Consider the following 23,837-nt stretch of genomic DNA (forward strand, 5'->3'; position numbering starts at 1 on the left):
TACTCTGGATCCAGGCAATAGACCTGGCTTCTTCCTGATGGGCATGAAAGGACTGGAGAATAATTCAAAATTGCAAAGGAGTATGGGAACAGAGATTACATCTGAATGAGGAAACCTTTTCCAATAGGTAGTACACCATGAAACACATTTGGCAGTGCAGGAAGTCTTTTTCTACTTGAATTCTTTTGTACTGCCCTTACCCAATCCTTCTGTAAAGGTTCTAATTAAGAATATATTTTTTCATATATAAATACCTCTTCTTCCAAGACTGCATTTAAAGATTGCCTGATGCACTTAAATTTCAGCTTAATTTCACTAAGTATCTTTCCCTCAATACTTGCCTCTTGAGAGATGGCAATGCACAATTCACATGCCTTTTGGAGCTGCTGGGACAATTTCTGGGGCAATTATGGGCATTCACTGTGCTGCAATGATGAAGTACTTTTGACAGCACCAGAAAGTGGCTCAGAAGTTTCTGCTTTTTAAAAATGTAAGGTATGGATCATTATGCACTTAGGATGATTGAGGCCAACAAGGATGTTAAAAGACTACATCTGTGAAGGTGCCAGACAGGAACTCCCAGCTGTATGTCACAGAGACAACTTTCAATTAAGATTAAATAAACATTTACACTGACACTCTTGAAATCAATCAATCTGTCCTTCCAGTTGCTTCATCCTAGATATATCTTGGGAAAATACTGGAATTATATTTCCTGCAGTGCACTCCTCTAGCCTTGCAAGTCCAATTGCCCCCTATTTACACAACTCTCCCATTGAATCTGGTGTCTCTTAAAGGTCCAAGCCACACACACCGAGTGCATCCTGAGTTCAGTGATCCTTTGAGCAGTGATGCCCAGTGGACATGGTTTCTGGTAATATACTGAAAAATGGCCTCTCTTCACTCAAAAAACAATATCTCCCAGCTCTGACACTATTCTGTCTGACAAGAACCGGCTGCACACCTTTATAAATGAAAAAAAGCCAGAAAAAAAAAAAAAGGAGTTTTGATCATATTTGGAACCTGTAAATGACTAGAGTGTTAGGAGCTTTCTAGAAAGACTTGCATGACCCAGCATATAGTTACCAATTAATCTCTGTTTAAGCCATCCTCCAGAAAGGAACTCATAAATGTACTACTGATTGAGAATTCCTCTAAACTACTGCAGTTTGGGAATTTTAGCTGCAGGCCACATCTGTTTTTCTAAATAGGTTTTCTAAATCTTTTACTTTGTAACAGCTGTTGATTACATAAATACTAATTGCACCACTGAACAATAGTTGTCTCTATTGAACTGCTCAGCAGATAATGAAAATAGACTTCAGACATAAGAAAGCCCATCTTCAAATTCTTCTGTTCTGCTAGGCATCTCCATCCAAAAGGTCTATCCTTTACTCACATTAATGTACCCTTTTTATGATAATAAGTTAAAATTGCTTCACAATTACTTCAAAAGCAGTAATTATGTTGTAGAAACAATGCCTAATTTCTACTTAGATTTGTTTACTTCTGTCTGGAGCCATTTTTGTTATGGAAACAGTGTTGTCAGACTGCTGGCAGTCTGAAATAAGATGAGAAGGCTCATTTCTGTAACTATCAACCTTGGATTTCACATCCAAGTGTTTCACCATCTTCAGCAGCACACTGTGGAAATTCTCCAAGGAAAAAGGGTAGAATTTAATGAAAAACAACATTTTTAGGGCAGCAAACAAGTTCTATTGTAATCAGAAGGATTAGTGCATTGTGTAGAATTTTCAAATATAAATACAGGTTAATGAAAGGTACTTACACAGAACAGAGGAACAAAGCATTATAGAATGGTTTGGGTTTCAAGGGACCTTTAAAGATCACCTAGTCCCAGTCTCTGCTGTAAGCAGGGACATATTTCAAACTACAGAAACCTCTTATGCATTGAGAATGGAAACAGAAATCATTTATATGTACCCAGTCCTTGGAAGGTTCTCTTTTTTTTTTTTTTCTTCAGCTCAAAATCACTGGCTTTGTCTGCATAGCTTTTACAATGATGTACATTCATTTATTTTGTTTAACTCATTCTTAATTTACACTAAAAGTTGGAATTCAATTTACTTCTGTCAAGTAAGTTTCTGCGGGAGCACATTTCATTAATCCAGAGTAAAGATCCCGCTTTGAAACACACGATGATACCACAAAGAGTGACAATCTCTTAATCTTCAGTATGAAAAATGATGAGCAAATTAGTTAATTAAAGACTCCACTTTAGTTCCTAGTGTCACAGAAAGCCAAACCAGCATTTCAGTTCCTCTTCTTCTTTCCCTCACTCTCCTTTCTGTCCCACTGTTCATTCTTCCTAACTCCTCCAAACATCCACCAGCCTCCTCCTAAACACAGAAAACCCCACAAGCTCGGGGAAAAGAGGGGTTCCACTGGATGATATGGAACAAGTGCCCAACACAGTAATGGTTTTATGATACTGCACATTACCTTCATCCTAACAGTTCATCCCAAACCCTCCACTGTTTCTTACCCCAAGATTTGGGCATATCCTCCCAAACAGACAATACTTCTAGCTCAAGCGACTCTCTACTGTAAGCTGATGTTTTTCTCTATGAAGGCCATGCTATATTGCATCTATCAATAATATTACTTTAATGTTGCAGGTAAGCGTATTCATATGGCAAAACAGTTGTTACAGTGTGTGGAGGATTCAAAGGGAAAACCTCAAGTCAGGTTTGATATCACTCCACTAAGTCATGTGGATAGAGCTACACCATATAGTTACATTGAACCAAAGGAATCAGAGCTGTGCTTCTGGCAGCATTCCAGACACTTCTCACTGGAGTTTGGAACTCCAGCTACACGCTGTTGTGTGACACGTGGTGTAGAGGCCAACACAGAGCACCTCTGTGACTGTATGTGGTGCTTTTATGTCAGAAAGCTTCTTTTCCCAGCTGAGCAACAAGCTAGATCTGAACTGTCCTGTCCAATGATAATTAGTTGGTTTTGTTGGCCCCATGATGAAATCCTTCGGATTGTAATATTTCTGTTGGATCTCTGTAACAGAAATTGGTAGTACAGTCCGTTGTAGAAAAAGATTTTTACTTTCGGTCATTCACCAATTCACCTGTGTAAATAGGTAAGTAAAAGATGAATAAACCTTCTCATCTATTTATGGAGGAAATTCAAAATTAGAAAAAATATGCAGAGGTTATTACATATATCAGAAACTGTTGTTTTTTCTACTACAGGCAAAATTTATTAATAATACTTCAGCATACACTGGTGTAAGTTCAGAAAAAAGCTAGAATGCCACAGATATATCCTCATCACATAGCACTGTATATAATATATAATATATAATATATAATATATAATATATAATATATAATATATAATATATAATATATAATATATAATATATAATATATAATATATATCAATTATATAATACATATTATATAATATACAATAAAATATATATGATATATGATATATGATATATGATATACACAAACACCAATTAACAACTTTGATACAATTAGTAATACAGTAGTAACGTGTAATGTTATTTTATATATATATATATATATTTATATATTTATATATTTTTATATTTATATATTTATATATTTTTATATTTTTATATTTTTATATTTTTATATTTTTATATTTTTATATTTTTATATTTTTATATTTTTATATTTTTATATCTATATATTTTTATATTTTTATATTTTTATATTTTTATATTTTTATATTTTTATATCTATATATTTATATATGTGTGTGTGTGTGGAAGAGAGAAACACAGACAACAAAATTTATATTTGCACTTCACTTTTTCTGAACCCCTCCATGGAATTATATCTTTAAATTATCCATTATGGATGCACACAGAGACCTGAGTGCTGGTGGCACAACAGTGCAGTGCAACAAGGCCCAAAAATATCAGTGGCGATGCTCTGTGGTCCACATTGGAATCATATGAGTTAAAGGAAACCCTACAGTCCAAAACTGCTGGAGTAGAAAGCTCTCCAATGGCAATCTGATGCACGGGCTGGTTGTGGGATCCAGGAGCAGATTTGTGTTATTTTAGCTGCTGGTGCAGGCTGGCAATCACAGCAATTGTCACTTGGTGGAGCCAGATTCCTCTGCAAACGGAAAACGCCTTACGAGTAGAAAAGTTCTCCAAGTCACGATTTTTAAAAAACAGATTGGAGAAAGAAAGATGGAAAGCAGAGGACTTAAATGTTTTAAGAAAACAAAATTTTTACAATTTTGCTCTTAGCTACTCTGTCATAGCCTTGCCAGACGAGGAAACAGTCACTACCATGCATTGAAATAGGACAGAAATGAAGCTGAGATACATTTGGAAATTTATCTGCAAACATGTAAGATGCCACCCAAAACTGTCACTTTTTGGTTTTGCACAGTTTAAACAAGTTCAGAATGTTGATGCTAAACTGTTGCTAAACTGATGAGATCCTGCTACTGATGATAGATTATTAAAATATATCTGCCATTTTTTCCCAAGTCTCTCTTAATTTCTCTTAATATAAATAAGAAATGACAGAAGGTATTTATAGTACAACAGACAGAACATCCCAAGAGGAAAAAATGAGAGGATGCTAAACTATAAACACCTTCTCTACACTGTGCTCACATTAGCATGTTTCTTTTCCTGACCACATGCATGGGACATTTTAATTAACGAAGTGTGATTAAGTAAAAGCTTCTCTGGCTTCAGCTTTTGTGTTACATTTATTGTAACTTCTGTAACAGCCCATGGAACTTGCATTACTCTCTGCCATCTTGCTTTTCAATGATCAGGAGTTATTGCCAAGATCACAAAATCACAGAATGGCCTGGGTTGAATTGGTCCTCAAAATCCAAGCCCCTTGCTGCAGACAGGGACACATTTCACCAGACCAGGTTGCTCAGAGCCCCATCCAGCCTGGCCTTGAACACTTCCAAGGGTGGGGCAGCCACAATTTCTTTGGGCAAACTGTTCCAGAGTATAGGTCCTCTCTAGCATGTTCTTATCTTCTCATTACATAATTTTTCTCTGCACTGAATTGCTCTGAACCAGTGAGATAAGGATAGATGACAGGTCTACTTTTGTGGACTTGTCCTGACTAGCATATAAACAGTCTTACCTGGTTTTCCATGCCTTTTCCAGACCTGTCAGATCCCACACATTGGGAACACACTATCAGTTGGCTCCAGCTAGCTGTTTTTCTTCAGTATACATTGAAAGAATAAGAGAGCTCTTGGTAAGGCAGAAAAAGCAGGTAAGGCTCAGTCTGCTCCTTGGGTGGGTGTATCCCACAAGCAGCACAGAGGAGAGAAATGGGAGTCCCCCATCAGAGCACTGGGGGCTGAGGTTTAGTGCTGGCTTGGAAGGCCATCTGCTTCCATGACACACTGGAGAAGATGGTGGCCATGATTTTCAGATTCTTGGTACATTGGCAAGCCTGGCACCCAGTCTGGTTGTCACAGGTGCTATTCTATCCTACAAAAATGTGAGAAAGAGCAAGAACTGTTTGTGTTACACATTATAAGGTTCAAGTGCACAAGCATATTGGGCATTATTAAGTCCTACCTTTGCTTTCCTATGTAGTTAATTTACTCAATTATTTCTGCATAAGTTTCACTATTTCAAGGTGAACGAGCTTATGATCATAAAAGTGAATTATATGCTATGAACAATTTAATTTATTATTATGTGCAGCAACAAGAATTTTGTGAAGAATTAAAAATTACTGTGTTATCTTTATCAAGGAAAGCAAATAGAACAAGTCAAAGTTAAACAATGACATTTTATAGAAAAGCAGAATTAATTTAGAGGTGAAAACTAGCAAAAATCAAACAGAAAAAATGGGATTTTGTGAAATAAAGGAGTGACTTTTCCAGGTACAGAAGGACAGTATTGTCTCTCTTAATGCTGGAAGTGGGAGTAAAGGGAAGATGAAAATGGATCATTGGTTCTGCATACCTGGAATGGCTGGAAAGGTGCCTGTGATGGCACAAGCTAGGTAGGAATTAGTATTTTCAACCAGCCAGTTGATGGTTTTACTCTCTCATCACGCGTGCCTGGAGCTGACAACAGGGTTGGGATCTGTGCCTGGATGGGAGGAGCAGTCCCACAGGGAGTCCCCAGGGAGGCTCACAGAGCTGCTGTTCAGGCTGGAGAGGTCTCCTGTCTGTGCTAGGCCTCTTTGGACTCCCCCACAATCTGGGGCATGCATTTGTGCCTTGGTGGCAGTTTCAGAATTGTTTGTTGAAGGGAGAATCGATGGGCAATATTCCTGTGTGGTCCCATGGAGCTGAAAACAGCAGGATCTGGTGCAGGAACTCCAGACTGTGTCTCTTAGGTGCAGGGATGGTCAGGGCATGCAGCATATTGAGTTTGGGCTTCAGGTGGGCTCATCTGTTGGGCTTGATGATCTTGGAGGCTTTTTCCAGCCCCAGGATTGTGTGATTCTACGTCACTCTCTTCTTCCAGCTAACAAGCAACAGGAAAACAGGAGATGGCTTTGAGCTGCACCAGGGGAGGTTTGGATTGGACATTAGGTAAAATTTCCTCATTGAAGGGGGGGTCAAGCACTGGAACAAGCTGCCCAAGAAAGCAGTAGAATCCTTATTCTTGTGACCAAAAGACACATAGAAATGGCATTTTGGGGGATGTGGTGTACTGGTGGTCTTGGTGGTGCAGGGTTAACAGCTGGACTTGATGGTCTCAGAAGACTTTTGCAGCCTTAATGATTCTAAGATCAAAGAGCTGAAGACCTAGAAAGGGCTGTGTGTCTTCAGCCTGACTTTGGAAGGTTTTTAAAACCCAGGAAACAATGAAGTGTGGCAGTCACCCCTTTCCCACATCTCCTGCTGCTCTTGCTGCTCCTGTCGATTTGGGTTGTCTTCACCAAGCTGGCCAAGTGCCAATGCTGTTGGCCACAAGAAGAGGACAAAGGTGTTGCTCCTATTCAGAGCAATGCCAGATCCTTGCCTCCAGGCTGTGCAAGAACTTGGTAGGAGCCTTTGTTCCTGGAAACAGAACCCACATCCAGAGCCCAATCCAGAGCCCACATCCAGCCTCCTGCTGGGCAGCCAGCTGGGCACTGCATGGGGCTGAGGGAAGAGCTCAGGGCTGCCCACCACAAACTGCAGTCCTCAGCTTGGCCTGAGGGCTGACCAGGGAGGAGCCACCAAAGACAGAGGCTGTGACAGGTACCTGTGTCTGTTCCCATGTCTGGAAGGTCTGTTTAATACTCAGAAGAAAGTAAATGGACATTTTCTGGCCTTTTGGGAACTACTTTACCATTCCTTTTCAAGCTTTAGAGGCCATATTAAACTCAGTATTCAGTGGAGATCCTTAGCTTGTGAAGGCTTAAACACTTTTCCTAGGGTTTTTGCATAGGTATGCAATTCTAGATTTCCCCTCCCAAAAGGCAAAATAAGAATTTTAGCTGGACTACTTCCCCTCTTTTTCTTTCTTTCATTCTTTCTTTAAGTGGATCTCACATCCTCCTTTCTGAACATTCATCATTCTTATTGCCCTCAAGTCAATATTTAGCATTTTCCAATCAGTGAATCCTCTTTAAACTGAACATTCAGGATTCCTGTGGTGTAGAAGCTTCCTGTTTTTCACTTCAGGCTCTCCGGTACTTTTTACTACTGGTTTGGGCAAAGCTCATCTATTTAATCTACAATCTCCCTAGGAAACTTGTGAAATCAAATGACTGAGGGGAGGACGCAGAAGGGTAAATGTAAGTCAGAAATTTCTCTAACCTGTTCATCAGCCTGGCAAGCTCCTTGACCAGAGGTTTACTGCAGTTTAGATTAGCTGGATTTTTCTTCTTTCTCTGACTTTTGCAGTTTTGGCAAAGTACTTTGGGAAAGAAAATAGTTGAAAGAAATGCTTTTATTTACTCCCCTGAAGTTAATCAGGGATGGCAGAGAGGCTTTCTAACAGCTCATGGTGTGGCTTCTGTGTGTCCCCATTCTGCTGCAGGGAAGGGGTATTGAGAGTTTGGAGCTCATTACAGAGTTTCTGGCACTGTGCACAGGGGCCAGGTGATAAGGAATGAGAGAGGCAGCCTGGCTAGGGAGATAAGCTTCAGAAGATCCTGTGGTTTTATTTCCAACGCCAGTTTCACTTTGTTCCAGCTGAAGGTGTTTTAGTTTCTGGGCATTCATGCCCATGCTGCAGACCTAGGACAAACTGCAGTGCTATATCTGAAAAAGAATATCTGAACTGCAGAATCAAGGAAGTTGATGGAAAGAAGAATACTTTTACCAAACATCTCATTTATTTGGAAAACCATCTTTCTCTCTAAACCAGTTTCAAATGCAGTCTTCCAAACAGCCCAGCGTGCATTCCCAAGCGATGATCCAAAGGAAACAACTACCTGTGCTTTCAATGCACTTCTCTGCCCAGACTGCTCAAAGGGACAAGCTCAGCCTGTCTGCATGGCCCAGCTACAAAGAGTGTAACTGATGCTTGTGCTGGGAACAGGGCGTGATTTGCAGGCAGCAAAAATTCCTCTCTCCCTGTGGCATGTCCTCACCAGCTGTGTGCTGTAAGAACCATGGAGCACTTCAGAGAAGCCTGCGCAGAATCAGACCAAAACCACCCTGGTGCTTACAAAGGCTCTGACAGCAACCCTGGTCACCCCAGACTGACAGTCAGGGGATATTTCTCAGCAGAGACATTTTAGATGATAAACAGTTCCCCAAATCTATTCATCAGTGTGTCTGTCACACAAGCTACCACTTATTCTCTAGCTGCAAAATCAACACTGACAGCATAATGCACCACCTTTCCATGTGGGAAGAGTCCTGACATTTAAAACAACAGAGGAGCCAACACTCTGCCCTGCTGTACAGCTGACCAGGCACTCAGTGTGCTAGGCTGCTGTCAGAAAGTCAGGGTTCAGTAAAAACCACTTTATTTTGTAGCTTCATTTGTGTATGCGCTTTGAACCTATGGCTGGAACACGGCGTTTCCAATTGGGTTAGCTAGAAAGCTGGCTTTCCAACCAAATGAGATGTTTTGCAAAGCCCAGTTCCTCTGGGGCTTTCCCCCCTTACACAGGCTCTGTGCAGAGTAAAACTGGTGAAAAAGGCCAAAGTTCTCTCACTTTTTGTTAGACAAGTGTACCACTTCTCTATGCCATTATTTCCACTTTAGGAAAAAAAGTAGATGCTTTATTCAGAAAGATTCCTACTAAAATATATTTTGGGGATCACTGACTTACGCGCAAGTAGGATTTTTTCTATATCCACTTGATTTCTGAACATCTTCACCAGCTTTTAGGCCTCAACAGAAACACATCATCATCAGTTAGATCAGCTCTTAATATAAAACAAGCATTAAGCTATCCCTTCCCTTTGCTTACTTGTTGTAGGTTATAGCTGTCATCTGTTTTTTACTCCATTTGCACTTAAAAATCATTAAAATACTGATGTTCCAATGCAGAAGAAGTAGGAAATATTTCTGTATTAGATAAGGCATTTTACACTGAGATTTATGCAGAGAAGACAAATGGAGAGTTTTTTCAATGTCTGTTTTAAAGAAGTGGAATTTCAAAAGCAGCTTCAAGTCTTGGGTCCTATTCTTAGTCATCAGTTAGTTTGCACTATGCAAAAATTATTCCCTCCTGTGGGCCTGAAATGACACAGTTAAAAAATAAAGGGAAAACTCGGTACAGACTAATCAGCACCTGTTTCAGGAGCATGATGGATGCTTAGAGGGAAGGCAGCAGATTTCCTAATACAATGATATTAGGTCAACTTCTAAAATAAGTGCCAAGTGAATTACAGCTCAGATTATGCTCTTATGGTCAGTGCTAGACCACTCCAAATCTGGTCCAAGAATAATGCAGCCCTGAGCTATCTTACAACTTTGCAGAAGGAAAGAACAGCAAGGTCTTCATAACTGATCCTTAACTCATGCAACAGGAAAAGCCTGCACTCTCTCACGCTTTTGCTTATATCTTCTTTTAGAGTGATGCTGTTTCCAGTTTGTGGAGAGCACTGGCAAGCACCCAGAACAATTCTCCCTCTTACAAGCCCTTGGCACCTGACCTCTGATCCAGGGGCAGCAGCTCCTTGGGCATGCTGGAAAGGAAAATGCCCAGGATCAGTGTGTGCATAGGGGTAACATGTAGGAACAAAGGTCGAATGGCCAGGGCTACACCTATTCCCTCTTCTTGATCAACCTCTCTGCTTAAAATACACCTTGAATAGGAAGAGAGCTTCATCTGCAGCAGAGACAAATGTCAACAGCTGAGAGGGGCTCACTGAATTTGAAGAAGTCAAACATCTTAGCTCTGAGAAAGGCAAACATCTCCTGAGTTTCTTATGAAGCAAAGAAGGGAAAAAGTTTTACTTCCTTGATGAAAATAAAAATATGACTGGGGTCAATCTTCTGGAGCTGTGGATGGACAAAAGTGGAGCACTACAATTTATAAAAATGATTTTGAAAGCTGGCTTATTAGTCCAGTCTCTTCTCTTGACCTAGACACCAATCTTGTCTTGACATCTCCTGGTTAAAGTACTTATAAGCACCTTTTTTTCCACCATAAAAAAGGAATGGATATCAAGAGGTTTATTTTGAAATTGAAATACTGTCATCATGCCCAGTTCTGGAAAAAACATGTGCGGTAATAATGGAGTGTAGGTGCATTCAAGTGTCTGAAGCCAAGGCTAGAGGCAAATCTGATCAGATCAGCACAGCTAGAAATGTGACAAGCTATCATTAATATTAGCTGATTGCCCAGTTTCACCCATGATTTCTTTAACGGAACTTGAAACAAAAATGAAATTAAGAAGAATCCCACACCTCACAGCACAGATGGACTCTGTGTGTCCTTTCTGCCCTGGGTTCAGACCAGCAGCCAAGCTCTGGTGCCAGAGCTGGAGCTGGAGTGCAGCTCCAGCAGCTCCAGGCTCCCAGGGCAGTGTGCCTGTCAGCTGCCCCAGGCACGTGGTGATTGCTCCATGGATATTCCCAGCCCAGTGTGTTCCCTTGCTTTCAGCACAGGGCAGCCTGGGACTTGAAGCCATCCCTGGCTCCCAAAATGATCTGCCCCAGAGGACCTTTGATTTAAAGGGCAATCAACACCTCCTTTTCAACACAGGGCTTTAGTGATATAGCCTGGAAATGGCTTGGCCCAGTTTGGTTTTTTAGCCCTGTGCTGAGTGCAAAGCCGTGCATATGCACAGTCTGCAGGGAGCTCAATTCCCTCTCTTTCTGGATGGAGCAGCTTCCTTCCCCCTTAATCTCTGTTCTCCCTTGGGCCTTGGCAGCAATACCAACTTACAAACTCCAGTGACAGGATACTTCTGAGGAGAACAAACAAGTGAATGTTGGGATTTTAGAACCAAAGATGTCCATTTTATCACTACAGAGTTCTGACAAAGAATACTCTGCCCCCAAGCTTTGCAACAGGCTTTGGAGGCCACAAACCTGTCCCTGTTGTCACCACCCATTTCCTCCAGGCAGACTTTTGTGACCATCGCTCCATCTCTGTAGTTCCTGACCTGATGAGAAGTTTGTTCTGGTGTCTTTTATCCCATCTCTGGTGCCAGCAGGACTTCCAGGGAGGCTCATGCCTCTGGGGTACATTCCTTCTCCACACGAGCTGCTCTGGAATGCTAGATGGATGTCAGGACCTGCCTTCACAGGCCATTAATGGGAGGTCTGGAAGAGCTCTATGTTCTCCCTGGAACAGTGTCTAGGACTGAGGTGACCAACACATGATAGAAAAGCAGGCCCTGACTGAATGAAGAAGCGCCTTGTTCACTGCCCAGGCAGTCACAAAGATGGGCTTCACCTCCAAGGGACCCAGCTGAGCCAGCACAGAGCATGCTCAGCTGTTCCATTACAGGGCTGGAGCCGGAATGGAGCAAGGAGCTCACTTTGGCAGGAGAGAGAGGTCAGCATCTTTGGTGTGTGCTCTGGCATTCAGGAGAAAAACCTACCCTGCTCGCCCCTCCATTTTTTTGAAAGTCTCTGAAAAATTTCCCACCCCAGTCACAGAGCAGCCAGACAAAGCCACCACACTTGTATCCTAGGTGGAGTGGGAGGGACCATAGCAGTGGGAGGGCAAGAGGACATCCAGGTTGTCCTACCTGGCCTTGGAGGCTTAAAGGCACTGGCAGTTAATGTCTGTCAGATCTCTCTGAGTCTTTGAAGAGCCCTGCTTCTGGATTTCCTGCCCAGGAGAAGCAAGGGAACTGCTGGCAACACAATCACATTGAGTTAGGTGTTTCCCACCCTCCCTAGCTCAGTCCTCTGGGGTGTTCCTGGTTTTGGATCTTGCAGGCTCTCTGCTGCTCACCGTCATGGATTCTGACCCACTGCACCAAGATGTGCAGGCTCTAGTGTGGGTTACATTTCTGTGTCTCAGCTGCCAAATACTTTCTTGTGCCTTTTGTGAAAGCAACTGACAATACCTGTGATCTCTCCTACACTTCATTGAAGCAAAGAACGTCACCAAACCACAGCCTGGATCTCACCTTTTGTCATTATCTACAGCTCCAGTTTCAGGGGGCACAGTCCTTCCTTCCTTCCTTGAGAGAACATGTCTTTGAGATTGCACTTGGGATGTGTTTTCAGCCCTAGCCCACTCCTCCTCCAACTTTATATAAGCACAAAGACATGCCCCACCTTTCATTTCCATTTTAAACATTACAAGGGGCAGTGAAACTTTCTGCTTCTATGGTTAGCCCAGAAAGGACAACTTGTTCTCCTTTTTGTTCCTATCTCTGAGCAAGGAGATACCAAAGACCTTGCAGCCACATATAACATTGTTTTTCCTCTTTAAATAGAGCTTTTCTTGAATTTTGAAAAACTGCTTTTTATTTCTTGTAACTAAAACATTTCTGTTCAGAGAAACACTGCTTGAAACTATTCCCATACCCACTCAGACAGTCTCCAGCAAATTCAGATTCCAAAGAAATTCAGAAAATGACTCATTCTGGGTTATGCTTTTGATTTGCTGATGTTCTTCTCTACTTTTTTACACTGTGTTTTCCAAATACAATCCACTAAGGATTGTCTTGTCTTCCCTGCAGGTTCCACCCCAGTTCTGCACAGCAGGGTACAGAATATGAACCACTTTTCCAAGTTTGTAATTTTTCAAGTCACCACAAGGTCAGGATGACCTGTAAGACATTTTATTTCTCCCTTTGGGGCCTCTGACTTAAAGATCCCACAGGCCTTTCAATATTCCTTGATCTTAGAAGCCTCAAAGCTCTCCCAAATGATACAAAGGAGATTCAGGTTTCTTTTCTAATTTTTCATTGTGTGTACAAAGGCAACTTGTGGCAGTACCTGCAGGGTCAGTGCTTCCAGCAGGCATAGGCATGAGAGGAGAGAGAGATGCTCTGTGATTCAGTCTGGAAAGGAGGGCTGCAATATGATAAACAGAGCTGAGGGACTTTTGTACATACCCTTTACTTATTTCAAAGGTGATGTGCCTGCAGTTACTTTTCATATGCAGGTTTTCATTTTGGAACTACTGATGCTATGGGGAATACCACATAGAACATGTGGCCATGTGTGTGACACATGTTTGTTGTTAGACTTCCAAGTTCACAGAGAAAATCCTTCAGATGTGGCTGAGTTTTCAAGGACAGAAAACCCTCACCCACCTCACCAAGTGGGAAAACAAACAGCACCTGTGTTCATCAACAGGCTCAAGGTGCAAGAAGCAGCCCACAGCAGGTCAAGAACACACTCCTGCTTTCATGCCAGAGCTCCAGAGGAAAAGCTACCATTTCTTATGTCCTTCTCTGTAGTGATAAATAGACACTGAAGCAAATTCATGTGACTCAGAATCCACAGATACCACACCACTTTTTGAAAAACAGATTTCACCACTACAAATGAAAACATTGTACCCAGATCAGTGGCATCTGTGGAAGCAGAACGATTTCTTCACATTAAGTAAACAAGTTTTTACACACCAGATTAATTCCTCACTCCAGAGCTGGTCCTGGGGGCCAAAGCAGCCCACGTTGCCGCTCGCTGGGTGCAAACCCAGCAGAGGCTTTGGCAAGGCTTCCCCAGGTGGTGCCCGAACTCCAGTGCTTGGAGGCATTCCATTGAAGGCACAGCAGGGATTTCATGCTTGCCCTCTGGCTCCTCACACACAGCTCCTGCCTTTGAAGGCAGCCCCTCTTCCCACAGGCCACAATGGGAACAAACCCTCCAGCTGCTGGCACAGCACTGCCCAGGGACAGCAGCCAGGTGTCAGGAATGTGCTCCCAGGGCAGCTCAGGGAGCTCAGCATCCCTTGGAAGGCTCCTGGCACCTCTTGTGGAAGGGGACCAGGAGCAGGAGCTGGCAGGCAGCCAGTGAATGCCTGTGGAAATCACCATGAAACAAAAGCCAGAACAGGTTTGCCATCTGGCACAGGCCAAGGCATTACTCTGGATCCAGGCAATAGGCCTGGCTTCTTCCAGGTGGGAGTGGAAGAACTGGAGGAGAAATAAGAACTGCAAAGGAAAATAAGGCTAGAGAAAATATCTGAATGAGAAGATCCTCTCCAATAGGTAGGGGACCAAGGTATGGAAAGTATGAAAGGATGGGAAGCTTATTGCTCTTGTCACACCATCCCTGTTTAGACTGGGAGTGGAGAAGGAAAGAAAGGGCGTTCCCTTAAAAAATGTAATTGAGTGAGACATAAATCAAGAGTCAGTTAACTGGAGTAAATTAAGGTTGGCTGCTGTGAAGAGTGAGGAAGTGAAAACCTTTGGTTGGCTGCCCAAGGGAAGGGAGGAGAGGAGATAAGATATGAGGTAGGTGATGAAAGGGATGCAGAAGCACAGAAATGTGAACAGGTTATAGCTGATAAAACATTGTGCTCTAGGTTCTACTTTTCCCATTCCAGTGGTTTGGAAGCGTGAGACAGAGCTGATAAAAGAGCCTGCAACAAAGAGACAGAGACACCAGGACCACTTTTCAGTTATAAGCTTTTTCTTTTTTAGAATTCAAGCTTACACAGTTATCTATGCCCACTATATTCATAATTACATTTTAATATCTGCATACAAAAGCTATGTAAAAATTATTTTCTTCCCCAAATATACAAATTTTCTCTTTAGATAGTTTAAAACATTTGTGATCACAGATTTTTTTTTAATATATTTTAGGCTGAAAAAATATTACCAATCTAGCATAACTCTTAACACTGTTTGCAAAAAAATACATCATCCAAGGTACTTTGTTTTTTACTGTATGGTGTAATGTTTGCCTTACCCTCAGGGCATGAAACTGATATAAAAAAATAAACCAAATAAGTAAAACCCACAAACCTCATAGACAAAGTAGTAAGTCCTCCCAACTGACTTCATAAAAACAAATAAACAACCCAAACCACCCTCCTCTTCAAAAAAAATAATGAATGACTAATTTGATATATTTATGAGCAAACTGAAACTGTAGAGTGCTAAGGAAGTAGGAAAAGAGAAAAAGAAATTACAGTATGTCAGCTAGTTCATGCCCTGATACTATCTTTACCAACATTAAATGTGTAATTAAATAAAGTGTCTTTTAATGTTTTACATTGTGCTCAGTAATTTACATAAATTTAATCCACACCTGGGTGCTGATGTAGATTTACATTTGATTGTCTTGTGCATAAACAAGGTTAGCTTTTAAAGAAGGTAAACTGTGCAATGGACAGTCACAAACAACTTATTACCTGCACAATATTGCTTTTTGAAGGCGACATCAGTCAATGTGGATACACACAAATAATGCATACTCTTTGCATTTGCTAACATCTATACTAAAACTTTGTGATAAGGCCAAACCTTTTTTTTGTTTTGTTTTTAATTTTAAAGCAAAAATATACCATAGTAAAAAAAAAAAAAAACAAAAACAAACCAAAAACGTGCTCACACCGTTTTGAGTCTTTAAGTGGAAAATAAATCTCTATCACACTAGAATAAAATTCTCTCTATAAAATTTAAATACAGATCACTTCATTACTATATCAAAAGGAAATGTCTGGCAATCATTTCCAGATGATCACAATAACAAGACACATTAAGAGGTTCTGTTGCCTCTTCCTTTGTGAAAAGATAAATGTTGAACACTTTCAATTGCTCTCACAGTGAGAGGAAAACGTTCCTTGGTTGTGGATTTTGATTCTGTCAATGAAAAAGGTTTAGCCTTAGGAATGCTGGCTACATCTCAAAACTGTAAGACTGATTTTTAAAATTTATGATTCATGCAGCAAGAAGTCAATATGACACATACAGATTAGAGTTCCATAGCATAAAAATACATCACTAGCAATGACATGCTCTGCTTGTGATTAACAGCCCTCTCTTGGCAGATTTCTGATATAAATGGTCTTTCTGGACAGTTTTTTCCTCTTTCTCATACCTGCCTCTGAAGAAGCAAGCAGTCTGCTTAAATATGATTTTGGACCTGGGAGGTCTAACTCTAAGGTCTACATTTTGGCAGAATGTAAACAAAAATCATTAGCACACACTATATATGTTATAATAAATATCACGACTTAACTGAGATTACACATGAAATGAGTATCTAAATGCACATGTCACTCAGGGCAATACCAGGATTGGTGACAATCAGGTTTGACAGGAAAAACCTTCTGTGTGAGACCCACATGTAGACCACAAAGCAAACACGAGAGCCATGTGGCACCAGCAGAAACAAGACTCTGGACTGTGCTGGAAAGCACAAGTTTGTTATTTCACTCAGAAGGCCGGGTACTGCAAAGGGGCCTGACGGTGGCATTGGTGTCTGCCACTGAGGTGGTCAGTCCAGGGCTCAATCTCACAATGGCTTGAGATCACTGATATTTAGAACTATGTCTTTGCAGAGCTAAGGTCAGTTAGTTTTGCTCTCATGATCACATAAATCAGAAGTCATACTGAGGAAAGAAAAGGAAAGGAAATGAGACAAAGTAAGACTGGTAGGAGATCAGAGGCCATTAGATGTCAGTTCATCCATCTGTCAAATCTGTCCAACTATGAGCTTGGCCTTAGTTTTCAGTTAGGGAATACTACTAACTCAGTCTCTTAATTAGTGCCAGACTCCAACTTAACCTGAAAAGCTAGAAAAACATGTTGATTTATGTCCTTTCTGCTTAGAGCACTGCCAGAACTGTCTAAGTTGGTTGCCTGATTTTAGGCACTTCAGTCCATCTGCAATCATCTAAGGAAGTAGGCCTGATTTTCTGAACCCTGACTAAGCACAGCTCCAAACTGCATTGGTATTTAGGAACAAGAGGTGTGATGCTTCCTCTCCTGGGTCTCACCTGCAGCACAGTCAAAAGCTTGAATGCCTACTCAAGCTCACATTAAGTAAACAGGTGAAGTACTTGCACTGGCTTCAGGAGGAATCCATGCTCAGATCCATGGCAGAACAGGGCTTCAGAAGACTTGCACATTTCTCTTTTCTTTGCAAGCCACTGTGGGCATAGGCACAGATGCCTAAGTTTTTCATGTACTTGTCATATATTTGTAACTTTGTAGATTTCTGATACATGGCTGTAGCTCCAAGTAAAGTACTTTTCCTACCCCTTTTCCCCTACGTTTTAGATCAATAAGATAACCTCTAAGACATATTATGCTACCTTCCTGAAATGTTATTTAGTCTTGCCTCTTTAGCCAAAGATGTCTTATTTCCTTTTACCATGTATCCTAGACATAATAAATATGGGACTAGAAACTCAGGAGGGGCTCCAAATGGGGAGAACCAAAAGGGGGAATTACTTAACTAAATGCTCTTTTAATTGGACACTATTGTTAAATATGCTAATTTATTAAACTCATAAAATTGCAGAAGTCCTGTATCACGTGTGCATTTTGCCATATTTGCACCTGGAGGCCTCCAATTCTGCTTTTATATTCCTTGCTATATTAATATTGTCTCGAAAGTATGTTGTTTTGTTTCTAGATTGTGAAGGCATCACTGCAAGTAAGGGATTGGCTGCTTTTCTGAGTTCCCTACTACATGCTGTAAGTCCTCCATCAAATCACCCCAAATCACCTATCCAAAAAAGGCAGTTTCTGACTCTTTGCCCCCAAGACAGTGCTCTACAAGGAATTTGGATAGAGATGTTTAGACACACGCTTTAAGATGGAGCCAACACAGCCAACAAAAGAGGTTTTACACCAAATACACCAAATATTTAAGAATTAATCTCCAATGGTGTGTCTTCACTGCTACCTGCAGAAAAACTCCTACACAGCCCAATGTGTTTCATGTTCTGACAAAAATACCCCTAAGTGATAACATTAGTGCTCACAGCTCATCACAGCTGCATATGGTATCAAACAACAGAGAGAACAAGATTCCACATCCCTAAAAATGTGCCCAATAGCACTTCAAATGCTTTATCAATGATGTAGGGAAAGAAGGGTAGAAAAAGTTTAACTCCTGACACATGTATATCGTGTTCCATCTATTAGTTTTCCTGAGTATCCTGTTTTTATGAGGGGATAAGCACATAACCTATGGGTTCAGATATGGGCCATGAGCTTTGAAAGTCAACACATCCACTCTAACAATGCCCACAACCTGCTGGGCAAATGGGTCAATAAATAGTAGAGAAAGAAACTGGTACAAATCAATGCACAACATGAAAGAATGTAGGGTATGAGGCAGTGCAAAAAACATGAACTAAGTCTCTGGTTCCCAGGAAGAAGAGAAAGATGTTTTAGAAGTGTCATACAAATTCAGAGGATGATTTAATATCAAGTTTATAAAACCCAGGGACAACATCCCTGAATGGAGATGGTGACAGAGAGGAACCTCTACCAACAATGTCCTCATCACTGGCCTCCAAACATTCCAGGACTGTGTGTACTGGCTTGCAGACTTCGGCAGCAGGACACTTTGTCATTGCTCAGTTTGGTTTCTGCTAGTGCAGTTAGTGGAAATAAATTAAAAGAATCAAGAGAGCATCTAGCCTAATGAAACACATACAGACATACCTGTAGGGAGGGAGAACTCAGCTCATCCACATGCACACACACAAAGGGCAGAGTCAGAGAGAGAGACAAGATAAAAATACAGAAATATGTTTAAGACATCTGCTGAAGATTTGTAATTATATATATATAAAATTATATATATAGGTGCATATAAACTTTATATATATATATATATATATATAAAACAAAGGATTACTGCTGAGCAACACTATTGTATTCCTGGGATAAAGCTCTACAGTCTTGAGTGTTGTTAATAACACAGTTGGTTTCTGTCCTATCTGAAGGTCACCTCATATGTTCCATTCTCCTTGTCGTCATTCCGTGAGCTCTCATATCCCTGAATAACTCTGAGACACTGCCTGCTATCCTGACAGAGAGTCTTCTCCCTCAGAGTGGTAGATTTTCCACATACCTCAGAAAAAGCAGACCCTTTCACTAACAGGAGCACCTCAGAGAATCAAATTTCTGTCCTCACTGCAACAAACCTTCCAGTGAAGTTACCTGGAGTCCTAACTTAGAAACTGAAGATCTTAATACCTTATACACATGGAAAAAAAAAAAAAACCAGCAAGACTCAGTCCCTTCTAACACTGCATTATCTAAATTACTTGATTTATGGGGCACAGTTAAACTGCATCTGCTGGAAAAAACCTCAGAGAATGATGGGACCATAATGATGATGAAGATTCTAGATCATAGTGGTAATTGTTACAATAGAAAGTATGACAAAGACCAGAAATTTCGTACTATGAATTGGTCAGTTGTACCCTGCAAAAGGAGTAATACAAGACAGAATTGTCAGGGTCAAATTAACAATAGCTGTTTCAACTTGAAGGCAAATTTATTTTTCTGCCACTTCAGTCTCTCTCCCCTATTTTCCAGGCAATGATGGGTGTGAGCTGGTGACCACGCAAATGCTGGTGAATGAGATTGGTCTGTTTGTATTTTCACTGTTAAGCTGTCAAAGCACTCACATCAAAGGACTGAAGAACAAATTGCAATAGTCACAAGTACCCGCATTAAAGGGATGTTTTCATCCATGTGTATACAACTGCCCCCAGCAACCCCAAAAGAAAACTCAAACAAAACCCCAGCCCCATCTCAAGAAACAGAAGACCACGAAAGAAGAAGAACAAACAGGTGAGAAGAGCTGGGCAACGGGATGAAATGACAGCCAGTAGTGCGACCGGGGTGTGGAGAACCACTTCAGTCTCTAATCCTCAAACACTTCCAGGAACAATGGAGGGAACAGTTCTGTGGGGCACTCCACCTTCATGTGCAGGAAGCGACTGGCATGGCAGGCTCCGATCATTCGCAGGTCTGTCACTTTCATCAGCAGTTTTGGCCAAAAGTGTGCAACATGGTGTTTTCTGTAGTTAATGTAGTGTTCGAATGCCAGGAGGAAACCCTCTTGACACTTTTCTATTCTCTCCACACAAACAAGGCCTGGGCGATCTGCAAATACAAAGCAGCAGAATTATCATTCTTACATATTTGCTTTAACAAATGCCTGATCGTGAATCAGGAAAAACAGGATGATTCTGATGCTAGGAAAGAAAGGAGAGAGACCAGGGACTTTCACTTCTTTCACTCCAGCCAACTCACTTGCTAGTACTATGCCTGTTAAAAAAAGAAGATAATCCTTCCTTTCTTCATCCAATGCCTGCTTTGCTCACTTACACACACTTACACAGAGTGTAGCCATTTGGGAAGTGTTTCCTTACAGTGACTAGAACATCAGATCCCTGATTGCAGTTAAGGATTCTATCTACATTTTTCTATAAAACAACTAATAAAGAAACAAACAAAAAAAAATCCTTGTCAGGTATCTAAATTACAGTTCCTTTCTACCTGGTTTTCTACAATCTGACTAATGGTTTGATCATGCTTTGATCCCAGGTGGGCTGTTATGGAGCATCAAGGAACAACAAAGGCTGAAAATCTGGCTGTCTCAACTGGCACCCAGATGGGGACTGGGAAAGCCCCTTCCACATCACTTCTCAGGAGACACCTCTGGGAAAGCAGGTAATTTTTGAATTAGCTTTTGAAAACCCTGCTCCCATATCATTGTGTAGGGACCTAAAAAAGAAATCAAAATGTTTCGATCGGGAAAATGAAGTGCTGTGTTGTGATTAATGTGGAAATCTTTTTATCTCAGATGCAGTTAATGCTTGTAAATCACTGATTGTGTATTGTTATTCAGTGCCCAATCTTCAAAGCATCTTAAAATAAAATCTTGCCAGATCTACCACTGCCCAAGAATGGAATTTCCTCTTTGGGCTGGCACAATCACTGGAAGCAGATATGAAAACATACTCCAATTGAGAAGGTTAGAAACTCTTTGGAAATCATAGGAAATTATCTGTGCTGCTTTTGTATCATGACCAGTTGCAAATGGTCCCAGCATAAGGAGGCAGCACGGCTTGCAAATGCCCATTAGGAAGCAGTGGTGCTGTTAATTAGGAAAACAGGAGGGCAAGTCAAACTGAACATATAAGACTGGTGGAAATTTCTATGAATGCCCAGTGCACGACATTGCTTGGGGGAAGAGGGAACTTATCATAAGGACCAGTGTTGCTAAATTTTATCCATTTTTCATTTAAGGCAAACTGGCTCAGAATCAGAACTGATTTCTTCTTGATGATCATCCCTGGCTCATTCCTAAGTACCAAAATGAGCAAGGTGTGTTACCAAAACCAGTTTTATGTCCAACTCTCTGAACATCCTAAATTTTTTTCATGATGCTCACCAAAATAAGTCTCTGGGGTTTTGAGAGAAAATTTCTCTCACATTACTCTATTCAGCACTACAAGATTTAACCTATCTTGTTTCTTTATAAAGAGGCTTGTGACAAAGGCCAAAGCGTTTCAAAATTGTTTGGATTCCAATATATTTCTGTTCTCACCTGATGACATGAGCAGAACAGCCTGAAGAAGGGCAACCTCGGTGTCATCCAGGTTAAATGAAGAAAGAGACATGCCCAGGTCAAAAATGGCATCAGACACTACGCCAAGACCCCCATTTTTCAGCTGGCCCCTTGTCACTGCCATCTCCCCATTCAGTGTTAAAGTCTCACTCTCGGGGTCATAGCGAACTGCTGCTCGGAGGGACATGATCTCCATACAGCAGCCTTTCAGAAGGATGATCTGGTCTTCACATGGCAGCTGCAGAAATTATAAATGGCAAAGAAAAATACATTTTTGTCAGACTGAGTGGCTTTTACAGCTACAGTAGATCCACGAGCCCAAAGTTGCAGTTCACAGCCCAGGACGCTGCCCTGCATAGTGCAGCTCCAAACACGCTGCTCTGCACAAACCCCCAAGATCTGCATTCCTGCCTTCAGGAACTGCCAGCAGGTTAATATTCCCTGGTTAGCATCTCCACACACCCTTGGGAAATCTAGCAATAACACAGCTGTTGGCTCCTTCAGCTTACAACTTATCATAGGAGAATAACCATAAGTGGGGCTGGTGCAAACCTCAGCCATCCCAGTTAAATTCACTATCAGCCATACTTATTTCTTACCCTGACCAGAGGAAAGGAAAGATATTTGGGAGGGTCTGTAAGAGTGGACTGTGTTTTAAACAAATATTTATATCTACAGGATATACCTCAATCAGTGGAGCAGGAATTCTCACTGCCCATTTTAACAACAGAGAATTTATTAATCTAGACTTAATCTAGTAAGGCTGTTCTCCCTGCACTATTGCTGGACAGACAGAAAATCTATAGTATAGCTACAGCTTTTATGCTGGAGCATAAACTGTGATCTTCAGGGCATGTGACTTTTCCATGCCATTAACAAAGGCAAGACGCCCAAAGGTTCTGTATTTACAGACTATAACCAGGATGCTGACATGTGAGCAGAACGTGTTCTATAAAGAATGTCCTTATGTTTTCATAGGTTATTTAACAATAACAAAACCCACCAAGACTGTTTTGAGACTGTAAGCGAACAGCAATGGTTCCACATATGAAAGAGCAACACACTTCTGCTTGGCTTGAAAGAAGGCAAAAAGCCATTCATTTTTGATTTATATAAAATTATTATATTTACCTGTTTTGCAATTCAAAAATGAACCCCCCTGAACAATAGGTTTACATGGCAACGGTGTACTTGCAAAGCAAGTGCACTGATTTGGTGGGAAATGATGCAGAGCTACCTAATGCAAGTGGAAAGCAGTTCTCTGTTGGAGCAGAGTTTTAAGCACAGAGCTAGTCATGGTCAGGAAAATGAGTTGAGTCATGCAGCTACTCTTCCAGCAATGCCAGCTTCAGGTGTGAAGTGTTTAATACACAAGAAAATTGACTCATCCTGTTCAGAGCAAATCAGTTTCCCTACAGATGATCCTCAGCTCAGCAGCAGTGCGAGGAAGACTGCACAGGCACAGCAGCAGTCTTGCTACCCAATGACAATTCCACTGTTTGGCAGCAGAGACTGAAGAAGGGAAAGAAATAGAGTTTAAAAAAAATTAAAACGAGAATAGATTTGTGAGAGGAACCATGAAGAGATACTGGCAAAAGCAATGGAAGTGAAAAAAAGAACATGAAAGAAAGGCAGAGAGAAGGGACAAAAAAAGAAAATTGAAAAAAAACACTAAGCTTCTAAACAGAAGGAAGAATAGTAGAAAAGAAATAGGTAACAGTAGAAAAGATATTTTGTGATGATTCAGCTGTTTTATTAGTGAGCCATAAAACGAATTCAATTCTTTCTAATTGATCCTTCTTAAAACTTTTTTATGGTAGTGGCAGTCTGACCACGCCTGTCTTTCACCTGCTTTTCTAATTCTGAAGGATACATGGGACACCTGTTTCACAGATGCCAAGCCTCAGGTCTTATCTGCCAGTAGCAGGAGTTACTAGAGACAGGAGGC

At 41.1% G+C, this 23,837-nt stretch overlaps 1 protein-coding gene across 19 annotated transcripts in view; it reads right to left on the reverse strand.

The window, feature by feature from the left end:
• Positions 1 to 19,772: 19,772 nt before the first annotated feature.
• Positions 19,773 to 23,837, reverse strand: part of THRB (thyroid hormone receptor beta) — a 163,955-nt gene continuing 159,890 nt past the window's right edge. For all 19 annotated transcript variants that reach the window (XM_074538570.1, XM_074538604.1, XM_074538635.1 and 16 more), the window contains 2 exons: positions 21,869 to 22,127; positions 19,773 to 20,418 (listed from right to left, as the gene is read on the reverse strand). In XM_074538570.1, coding sequence (XP_074394671.1) covers positions 20,177 to 20,418; positions 21,869 to 22,127 — 501 coding nt within the window. In that variant the 3' untranslated portion in view covers positions 19,773 to 20,176. The remainder of the gene's footprint in view (positions 20,419 to 21,868; positions 22,128 to 23,837) is intronic.

This window comes from Zonotrichia albicollis, chromosome 1 (assembly GCF_047830755.1).
Source record: "Zonotrichia albicollis isolate bZonAlb1 chromosome 1, bZonAlb1.hap1, whole genome shotgun sequence".
Classification (NCBI taxonomy): Eukaryota; Metazoa; Chordata; class Aves; order Passeriformes; family Passerellidae; genus Zonotrichia; species Zonotrichia albicollis.